General features: G+C 44.5%; 1 protein-coding gene across 4 annotated transcripts in view; it reads right to left on the bottom strand.

The window, feature by feature from the left end:
• Positions 1 to 5,674: 5,674 nt before the first annotated feature.
• Positions 5,675 to 11,316, bottom strand: part of NPAS3 (neuronal PAS domain protein 3) — an 857,631-nt gene continuing 851,989 nt past the window's right edge. For 3 of the 4 annotated variants that reach the window (XM_063090950.1, XM_063090951.1, XM_063090953.1), the window contains 2 exons: positions 9,075 to 9,199; positions 5,675 to 7,020 (listed from right to left, as the gene is read on the bottom strand). In XM_063090950.1, coding sequence (XP_062947020.1) covers positions 5,675 to 7,020; positions 9,075 to 9,199 — 1,471 coding nt within the window. The remainder of the gene's footprint in view (positions 7,021 to 9,074; positions 9,200 to 11,316) is intronic. The other variant, XM_063090954.1, reaches the window with a different exon arrangement.

The raw sequence follows: 11,316 nt of genomic DNA, 5'->3' as shown, positions 1-11,316 counted from the left end.
TGTGAATCTAAGATCTATTTTCTTAGCTGTCCACGGGATACAGTGTCATACTTTACTGAGTCACTTACCAACTTCTTGGGTTCTTTCCTCTTCCTCCTCTATTTTGCTTTACCTAATCTATTGCCATATACATAGTAGATAGTATTGCAGACAAACCCACCCACCCTCCAACATTTATTGATGGCCAACTCCATGCCAGCCATATGGACTACCTGAGAAGGCAGGAATGGATGCACTTACTGCTTTATCTATTTTGACATTCCTTCTTTTGATACAAAGTCAGGCTATCCTGTCAAACCACATAGGCATTTCCAGTGGAATCTCTGACTCTTGACAAGTCATGTTTCATTTTTTTATGTCTTCATCTGTATTGAGCAGATCTTTACTGAATCATCATTAGTTGTAAATCATTGAGCTAGGCACTATAGGGGGACATGAGGATGAATAGGTCATGATTCATATCTGCAGGGAGTTTAACAGGTCAGCCCCTCCTCTCATAATGGTTTCCTAGGAGACATAAGAGAGTAGATGACAGCTGAAGGTGTTCACTTACCTTAGTCTCAGAAGAGTTTCTTAAGCCTGCTAGTTGTCGTCAGTCTTTGGGAATTATGCTCAAAAACAAGGTTTGTGTTTTACATGAAGTATTGGCAAAGGAAAGATAAAAACATGTCTTCTTTCTCTCCCACATCCTTCATTCTTTCTACTTTTGAAACTGGATAATAATCTTGAACTGACTCTCTTCTGGGCTTGATACTACACATTATCTCCTACCTCCAATGCAATCCATAGGCCAAGTTGATTTCAAATTGCTTTAATTCTCAATGTAGATAGACTTTGTCTAGGAGTAGGGGAAGATGGGTAAGAATTTCAGTCTACAAGGACTAAAACCAGGTTTTTAATGCTCAACTGAATGCATATATTCCCTTTTGTCCTGCCTGCTGCTTTTATTTAATCTTTTTTCCTGTTCCTCATTGCCAAATAAACCAGTATCAGTATCAGCTGGGAGGGAGAAGAGAGGCAATGCACAGAGCTGGCTGCTGATCCCTGTTCTGTCCATCACCTGCAAACTGGAGCCTTGACAAGTTGACTTGCTGCTAGCCTGGCAAAGGAGAGTTCCTGTATTTCTGGGGAGCTCAGGGCTCTGACTTGGTTGCAAGCCCTGGAGTTGGGGAAGAGGCAGGGCTTTCTGATTATCAATGGGTCTGAGCCCAGAGCTCACTCTCTCTTTCTGGCTGAGAGATGTTCTTTATTTCATTAGTGACCTATTTTAGCATTGATGGGTACACAAAAAGGACAGGGAAGTCGTTGATGCTAAGGGAGGCTTGAGCTTGAGTAAGAATGCAGGATTTCCACCACTTCTATTGCAGAAGCTCCAAATGTCTGACTTTCCCATTTCAACTCTCATTGCCACCACCTCTGGATCACAGGGCAGAAGGACTGTCCAGAAGTAAAGTGTTATATCTGGCCAACAGCGTCATCCAATCCCACACGCATACAATTGCCCCTCTGCCTTGGTAGGACCCTGCCCTGGGCAAACCTGTGAAGGCCACCACTAACAGCCAGTTCCATCCATGCCCACCAGACACAGTGCCTGGGGAAAACTGGCTTCAACCCTCACTGTAACCCATTCAGGATTGAGTTTCTAGCGTCACTGATTTTTGACTTATTCTTACTATACTATTCCTTTGACTCTCAAGAGCAAAAGAAAAGCTATATTTTAGAAAAGTAGATGGGCAAACCCAGTTTTGTGTTCTCCATTACCCTCTCCCTATTCCCTATTTTTAAATACTTAAGGCAGAGCAGAGAAATCTGGGGCCCCATACTCTAACCATACTTCCACACCTGCCAGGCTGAGGGCCCACTCCATTAATAAAAATTACTCTTAAACTGGAAAATGTCACTGCAGACTTAAACTAGGGAGATGATATTTACTATTGTTTGTAGCTTTTGGACAAAAGTATTTGTCTTTTTTTTTGGTCCAACTCAACCTTAACAGGTGACCCACCTTATCCTTAACTTTGAGATAACAGCTGAGACCTTTTAAAAGAGTTACCAGCTAACCTGCCTAAAATGTGACAGGCTGCATGCTGACCTAACCACAACACAACACAACTACGACTTAGCTTGTCTGGAAGGAAAAAAAAAAAACAGAAAAAAACCACATATTTAGTATAAAGAGAAGATATAAGCAATGAAACAGTTGGTTATACATTATAGATTGTAATAAATGAAAATACTGAGTGCATTTTAAATGATTAATGTATGAAAACTGTCATCACTTACTGTGCATTAATCAAGAAAAAATGCACACTTCCCACAGTGGTTAATGTTGCAGGCCCATTGTTCAGCTCTGATAATGTGCATAATAATGCTCAGTATGACAATGAGTTGGGGTAGCTGAAAATTTAGAATGGTTGCAAGTTTGGTGTAGTATTTGGATTAGCATCTTAATCTGTGCCTTGTCAGCCTCATCAGTACACAAGCTATGCATTTTTTTCCAAAGCTAGCAAATAATATGGATGCATTTAAAAATTTTTTAAAAAATAATGACCAAGGTACCTGCTTAAACAAATACTACCAGCATTCATTAGTTAGGATGGTTACATGTAAAAGAAATGATGCCAGATAGTAACAAATCCAAGAGAAGTTTATTATGAAAATGGCACCTGCGGATGAAAAAATTAAGTTACATAAAGACAACCATGTATGTGACATGTATGAGAATCTACAAAAGTATAAAAAGAACCCTGTTGTAAATGAAGTATGTACATTTCTGATTTGCAGCATTATCAATGGTCAATGAAAAAAATGTTTCAAAATAAGCCAGGCACTCAAGGAAGTTAGGTCCGGTTAGCTTCACACAAAACAAATGTACCATAGCTGTCGCTTTGTAACGTTTTAATTATTTTTTTATATATATATCGTAGAGTTGGTAACACTGCTAAGATTTTTACGAACAGAATATCCCTTTCCCCATTATTCAGCTACTTGGCACCAGTCTCCTCATAAAAGTTTTCATATATTTGTACAAGAAATAGTTAAAAACACAGACACAGTCTTCACAGGTAATGAAGTTTTTTTTTTTGTTTTTTTTTCATTTTGTAATTTTAAACACTATGGATTTAGACAGCAGCTGTGATTATCTGTTAGTTTAAATCACCAGAAATCATTTTGACACAACACAGAAACATTTATAAAAGAAAAGAAAAAAACAAAAACAACAAACAGCTGTCTAGCTGTTCTTTGTAGCTGATAGGTGCATTCCTTTGATTGTTCGATAGCTAGAGTAGAGCTTCCAAAATTAATCTTTAGATTTCTTGATTGGCCATCTTCACCTTTTAAACCTACTTAAATCCTTTAAGTGAGCTCACTAGTAAAATTTGTCACATTTATTTTGTTGTTATTCCGCCATGGTTTGGGCCCAACTCACAGAATCAAAGGTTCTAGAAGAATCCACTCAACACAGTGATATTCAAAGGACAGCCGAGTTACTATATTAGCATTGCACAAATAAACAAATATATATGACAATTCTATATTCCATTACCCCTCCCATTTTGTTTTTTAAAAATGTTGGTTGACCTTTGAAATATTTCTCACTAGTAATTGCTTTATATATTGCTCCATCAGCCAACCTGAAAGGAAACCAAAGAAAAGCACCCACTGCTTATAGGTAGAGCACAAGGGACTCTGGGAATGTTAACAACTGAGGCTATATGGCATCAATTTCTTTAATAAATCTGAGCATTATTCTTCAGTGCTTTGTGTTGCACTCCAGAAGGGAGAGTCATACCCAGAATTCTGTTGTGGAAAAAATGGCTCCATTAACCTTGAGCTAGTTAAGAGTCTTTTTATCTCTGAGAATGAAAGAGATTTTGGAGATGGAGGAAGGAAAGAAGAGGGGAAAGGGGGAAGGCAGGAAGGGGAGGGAAAGAAAGAGGTAGGGAGAATATACACCAGCAAAGCAACAGCAGGAATTTTAAAAAGTAAAACGGAAGATTCACAGACAGTAGAAGCAGCATAGGGTGACATTACAGAGGAAGGCCACCACACAAAAACCACTAACCCCCAAGAATCACTGATTCACTAGGACTGCAGGAATGGGACTGTACCACTCCGGACTAGAGATAGAGCACAGAGAAGACAAAGGACAAAACAACTACATTAGCTTAGTATATACTGCATATAGAAACACACATTGAAACTGCAATGGACTGACAGCCAAGGACACGTACACATTGTACACATTACAGTTCTCACATCTGTTATTAGATGCCTTAACAAACAGCTGCCAAAAATGAAGTGGAAGAAGAATTTATACTTGACAGTCATTTGGAGTGTTTGACACCACACTGATTTCTGGCAACAGAGACAAAATAGGATATTTTTTTCTTTTCTTTTTTTCTTTTTTTTTCTTTTTTACTTAATGTGCAGTTTTCAGTTGCAGTTATCTGTCTGAAGCTTATTAACCCATTCTTTAGTTTTAAAACTTATTGGTTTCAACCCAGAAATAAGAACCAAAAGGAAATAAATTCCATCAAATCGAATCAGTCCCCCATAATACAACCTTCCTTTTTTTTTAAAGCAAGAAATGAAAAATACCAAAAACATGTTAAATATTTTTCCTTCTTTTACTCTGAAGTGTTATTGATGTTGAAAATTAGCCTCAGTTAGACTGAGTAAGAAAAAAGAAAAAAAAAAGCTCAACAAAAGGCAATATGTACCTAAACTGCTCCTCAAATCAGTTTGAGTTTTCCACAAGCCCCTTTAAAAGGGGCTTTACTGATGCATTAAATTTAATGTGAGGCTATGTTTGTTAGTTGGGAGGTAAAAAATTTTTAGTCCTGCAGCAAACGTTAATGAGGGCTTTGTCTTAACTAACCAAGGAGACTGCAGCAATGGACTCCAGACCAGGACAGAACACATTTTTTTTTTTTTTCTTTTTCCAAAACCCAGCCCAGGAGCTGCATTTTGTATGAAGACATTACAGATTAATAAATGATAGCACCATGGTTTTAGAAATTAAGTTAATGTTTCAGTAATTAACATTTAGTCCAACTTTTTTTTTTAAAACATTCTAGTCACAGGCCAGAAATTAAGTTTAAGAACCCAAATTATTTTTATGTGCAAGTAAGAAAATCTTAAAATCTTAACCATAAAAAGAATTAAATTCTGCATAAAATTCTAAAATACTATTCCCCTATTTTTAAAGGAATTAATTAGGAACAGAAACAAAAAACCACCCCATGTCATTTGACTTAGTCAAACAGGGCACATCGTTTATGCTTGTCTCTTTCCATCTTGATCATATCAAGATCTTTAGGAAGAAAACCCAATGGTTGTCACTTGAGAAATCTCTTGACCACAAGACTGAGTATTCTATGGCAGAGGCATATACACATTAAGGACATCTTAATAAAGGAAAGCAAAACAACCCAACACACATCTTAGAAGGAGACAAAATAGCAGGCAACCGGTCATCTGACCCTCCGAAGGCAAAAATAAACATATCTTTACACGAAAGAATAAGTCAAGTGAAAGAAAGAGGGGATGGGATGGGGACCGCCGTGTCGAGAGAAGACGCTGACCTGCTCGAATTCAAAGTGCTAGAATTAAAGGTCGAAACGAAAACGCCGACGACATGCCTCCGAGCGCCCGTGCGCGCCGGGGCGCCTCAGTCCTCCTTGCGCTCCAGAGTCTGTGCCGCGTGGATGCCGTTGCTGTAGACGGGGAAGGGCAGCGTGGAGAAGAGTCCCTCGGCCGTGGTGAACACGTTGCCGCCGGGCATCTGCGTCAGGCTGGCCGCGCTCACGGCGCCGCCGAACGGTCCCGACATGTTGAGCCGGTGCACGTGGTGGTAGAGCATCTCCATGGGCGTCTTGGGGTCGAGGCCGAAGCCGGGGCTGTTAACGTCCACGAAGTTAACAGCGTGCGCGTTGGGCAGCAGGTTGCCCTGCATGGCCAGGGTCACCTCGGCGGGCGCGTAGCGGATGGTGCCCGTGGTGTAGACCCTCTGCGCGGCCGTGCTGGTGGCGGCCAGGGTCCCGGTCACCCGGTGCACCAGCGGGAGCACGACGTTGCCCGCCTGCAACCTCTGCAGCGCCTCCAGGTCCCCAGTGTACAGCAAAGAATTGGACGCGCTGGGGCCGCCGCCGCCGCCACCGCCACCGCCGCTCCCGGGGTGCTTGTCCCGCGGGGACGCCGAGAGCGGGGGGGACAGCGGGTCGGAGGCGACGGGGGCCAGGGCCGCGGTGGCTGAGGCGCTGAACTGAGTCTTGCGGGCGGCCGCGCCGTCGGCGCCGGGCGGGGTGAGGACCGAGTCGGGGATGGCCACGTGCAGCCCCCCGCCGCCCCCGCCGCCCTGCGGGGACGGGAAGTGCTCGGAGCTGGGGGGCTTGGTCATGCTGTAGGGGGACTCGTTCCTGGAGATCTCCCGGTTGGGCGGGTAGTTCCAGATGCTGCTGTCGTTGTCGAAGTTGATGGGTTCCGCGATCTCCGTCTTGATCTTGAGCACCGAGGCACTGTTGGGGGACGACAGCAGCCGCGGGGGCTCCACCAGGCCCGCGTCCAGGCCGCCGGGGCTCGACGCGCTGGACAGGCGCCGGCGGCTGGCGCTGCCGCCCTTCTGCCGTTTCCGCCGCTTCTTGCGCTTCTGGTGCTTGCTGGAGGCCTGCGCGCCCGCCTCGCCCGCGCTGTCCGAGTCCTTGGCGCTGTCGGACGTGAGCGACTCGCAGTTCTGCAGCCGCAGGTCCGACTCGCTCTCCGCGAAGCGCTCCACCTTGATCTGCATCGGGCCCAGCGCGCCGAAGCCGTCCTCGCCCGCCTTGGGGTTCTCAAAGTCCGAGTGCTCGAAGCTGTCGTCGCTGTCGCGGCTGTCCGGGTTGCTGGAGCTGTGGCCGTCGTCGTTGCAGTTCATGTCGTTGTCGCACGCGTTGCCCGACTTCTTCCGGTCGGGCTCCGGGTCTTCGCTGTTCTCAGACTGATTCCCCTTCTCGTCGGACTTGGAGTTCTCATTGTCCTCTGCGTGGGGCCGGTGGCCCGGGCGGGAGGGGGCAGGGTTGGGGACAGGTGGGGGAGGGAGAGAGAGAGAGATCCACGTTAGCAGGGCAGAACCGGCCTCTCACCTGCGGGGAGCGGGTGCGGGGAACAGAGCAGGTGTCTTGTCCTCATTATGAGCTTCTCCACCACCTTCAGGTGACTTAAAGCCTGGGCCTTCTCTCTGCGGAAGGCCTAGATTAGCTGGACGGTCACTCTAAAGTGCGGCCCATGGGCCAGCAGCATTGGCCTCACCTGGACACCTGTTACAGGTGCAGAATCTCGGGCCTCACCCAGACCTACTGGAATCAGTCTGTGTTTGAACGAGATCCCCAGGTGATTTCTTAGGGAGTCAGATTAATTAAGGTATTAGTGACACAAGAAAATGATGGTATGCAAAGTGACTTTGTAAAGAGGTCTGTACCTTCCACTGGTAAATAGTCGTTCATAATTGAAAACCACATTCCCTCTCTCTATTCCTTATTTTTCTCCTAGCTCTTACCACCGTTTGATTCACTGTATGTCTTGTTTATTTTTATTCTGTCTCCCCCCCCCACCACCACTAGAATATAAGCTCCATGGGTTTGGGAAATTTTGTGTTTTGTTCACTGCTGTATACTATATAAAAATGACGCAGAGACTATCTATTCTAGAACTTCTGCCTTAGTAAAGAACTTCCAAATTGATGCAATTGAGGGGAGAGGAAAACAATCAAAACCCACTGTGAGTACTCCTCACCTCCTCCCGCCTCCCCGAAGCTTTGTCTGGAGTAGAGGGATACGTGTTTACAATGCTGGATAGCAGGTGCCCTCATGATAGGAGCTGGTGGTGGTGTGTGGGGCGTGGGGATGAGGGAGGTCTCTGGGCACCTGCCACATTTTAGGGACAATAGATTTTTCCCAGTAATATAACCTCAGAAGATTTAGGAATGATGCTGATTTTATTGGCTTTGACAGGACACTTTTGGACAGCAGCCTGCACCAGGCCTTGGGCAAATCAGGTAACTACTCTGGCCTTTGTTTCTCCTTCTGTAGCAGAAGAGGTTGGGTTAGAAGAAGTTGAGGATTTTTCTCAGCTGTAAAATCCTTTGAGTTCTGTGCTCCCAGGTCCTATGTGTGTCTGTGGAAAGGGGGTGGGGATTGGAAGAAAAGTAAACTTTTTATATTAACTTTGCTGTGCCCCAAAGAACTACTCAGGAAGTCTACTTCTCAAAATGACTAGAAATGGGAAAGCATGGATTTGTTCTGCATAGATTCAGAAAATAAGCAACAGTCCAGCACTCTGAAAGAGGCATTTATCAGTGCCATTAAGTATGCCACTTTAGAGGCTCGGTCCCATCTTGGCGAGGATGTGAATATTTGGAGCTCAAGGTCACAGACTCTGGGAGCTAGCGGAGCTAGCCCTGGTACCTGTTTCCAATAAAGATGCCAGAGCAAGCTATGGGGTTAGAGCAGGACTCCTGTATGGCCAGTGGAGGGCTGACGTTAAGTGATTGCTAAATCAATTAACCTCTCTTTCTGTATATTTAAGTGCATATGTCTACATGCACCACAAGGTATATATGTTTATATTTATATTTATACACTACCACATACATACATATCTCCTGCTCTAACCCAGTCACTAGGTATGGCATCTTTATTGGAAACAGGTACCAGGGTTAGCATCGCTAGTGCCAAGGGTCTGTGAGTTTGAGCCACAAATATTCACATCCTCGCCAAGCTGGGACTGAGCCTCTAAAGTGGGATACTTAATGGCACTGATAAATGCCTCTTTCAGAGTGCTGGACTGTTGCTTATTTTCCAAATCTATGCAAAATAAGTCAGTGCCTTCCCATATATGTATGTAGTGGTGTATAAATATGTACATACGTGTGTGTGGACAGAGTAGGAAAGAGTCTCAGTAATAATTTGAAGTGACATGCCTCTATATCACATTTGACCAGTCGCTTTGCCCTGAGGATGGCCCTTTGGCCATTGCCCCTCCCTCATGTCTGGCAAGGCAAGCCATAACTGCAGAACATGGAGAAGAAGTAATACCTGTAATACCTGAGGTGTCTTTAGAGTCTGATTCTGAGTCGGACGTCTCTGAGGATTCGGAGGTTTTCTCTGGCAGGTGGGGGAGCTGTGCAATGTCCATCGGTGTGTCCTTGTACTCGGGATTACTGTGGGGAGACAGGCATTCATCAGCAGTGCAGGCGCCCATTCTGCATGGTTTGCTTTGGACCACCTTCTCCCCCACTTCCTTCTCCCAAACTTCTGGAGTTTAGAAAGTTTAGAAGACTAAACATGAAATCATTTCTCTGCTATTCACAGGACTTTTATGGAAGCTCCGGTTTCATATATGCCAGGGGGCAGGTGCACCCTGCTACAATGATTGAATACCCAAATGATACATGAAAGCCACTAAAAAGCTTTTAAATAATCAGGTCTCACTGGGGGCCAGGGAACTGTGCTGCTTGACATTCCTCCCGGTATAACACCTGGGGGGAGAGGAGGATGAGAAGTACTCTCAACAGTTCATTCCCATACCTCCTGGTATGCCCTATCTTCTCTCCCGGGCTCCTAACAAGTCCATTGCCTCAGTACCCTTGTCTTGGCCTCTTGATGTAACTTCTCAGCTGTTCAGATGGCTCCAAAGCTATTGGTTGTGGTGGAGGGGCAGAGCCCGTGGCGCCAAACGATCTGACAGCTGCACAGGTGTACCTTGGGATGCATGGATTATGGCTACTGAACTGTCAACACACCCATTACAATCACATTTTCATCTGCTCATGTGGTGTACACCTGTGGCTTGTTAGCTGGAAATCTGATTGCAGTGGGGAGAGTCCCAGTTTGAAAGAGGCGCTAACAGAATGGATCTAACCCCATTTGCACAAATGTGCTTAATTTTTGTTCTATTTTTAATTCAGAAACGAGCCTCTTCTGGAAAAAAGAACAAGTTTGGTCCAGTTTGAGCTGGCTGTCTTCTGGAAATGCCACTCCAAGGCCAGCCTGATGCTTGGATGTCTGAGCAGTATAGACTACTGAAATCTGAAGGCACAAGGAAAGCCTCCTGCCTCAAAATGGGAAATACCTCTTCTGTGCTTCCATGATAGCTAGCCAAACACTTACAATTGATGATTATGGACTCATTTGCTAATCTCTAGTGAAATTCTCATATTAAAGACTCACTGTTTCAGTAACTACTCTAAAACTGCAAATTTCCCTGGGAGGGTTAATTCACTAAGATGGATTATCAGGCATTTACTCCTTAGTGTGAATTAGCTTCAGCAGCAAAGCTCTCTCTAGATAATCAGATGAGACTAATGGTGGGAAGGTGGACTTAGCACTTACACAGTCTCTGAATACTCTGAGTTTATAATTCTATTAAGTGTTGTAAGGGAACGGGAAGAAGACTGGAGGAGCAGTAATTTCAGAACAGTGAAAGACAAGTCTGGGTGGGGCCCAGATGTGAGGGATTCTGGGGAGGAAGAAGTCACATGAAAGTATTGCTCAGGGAAGAACAAAAGACAAGAATGTGGGAAAGAAAACCAAACATCAGTAGTTACTATTTTGCCAAGGCCACAGCATTTTCTTACTGGCTCTCTAGCCTATAGAAATGATACCAATGAGTAGCTGGCTTGGTGGAGTTTCCTCTGCTAAAGCTCATCCATATTAATCTTCTTTGGCCCAGATGCCATGGGGGTTCACAGGTCACTTGTCCTCCAACTTGCCGTCTTTTTATCATTGATCTCAGGGTACATCTTAAACAGTAAGCTGAAACAGGTCTACCATGTCCAAGATTGAGGCTCTTGAGCCTGAAGACTGGTCTTTGATACCCAAACTGCTTTTTTCCTATCCATATGGATTTCAATGGAATAGAATCACCAAGGCTCATGAACTGGACCATTTGATTCTAGGCTAGATCAATGGTGTTGATCCAAAGTTGCAGAGAGTCATTCTCCTCAGCCCTTCTTTCTCCCTCCATTTGGGGGCAAAGGAGGAAGTCATGAGACTGAGGCAGTAAGAAAGATCCAGAAGAAATCTCACAGAATGGGAGAAACAACCGTATATATAAATGACTTTGGTACCCTACATTACATCAATATGGAAGACAGACACTTTCTAGTCTATGGAGTCCACGTTACCAATGCTTAATTCTTAATAGCAATGGGTCTCCTTGGGACAACATCATTTTTGCCTAGCAAAAGAATGTCAATGCCGTAATACCTTAGTCTATCATCTGTTTGGCACATGAGTTTCTACAACTTTCTGCATTACATATAGTCACTGTTCCATA

This window comes from Cynocephalus volans, chromosome 3 (genome assembly GCF_027409185.1).
Source record: "Cynocephalus volans isolate mCynVol1 chromosome 3, mCynVol1.pri, whole genome shotgun sequence".
NCBI classification, from domain to species: Eukaryota; Metazoa; Chordata; class Mammalia; order Dermoptera; family Cynocephalidae; genus Cynocephalus; species Cynocephalus volans.
Note: the sequence above shows the minus strand (reverse complement) of the source record. Positions and strands in the feature narration are given on the sequence as shown.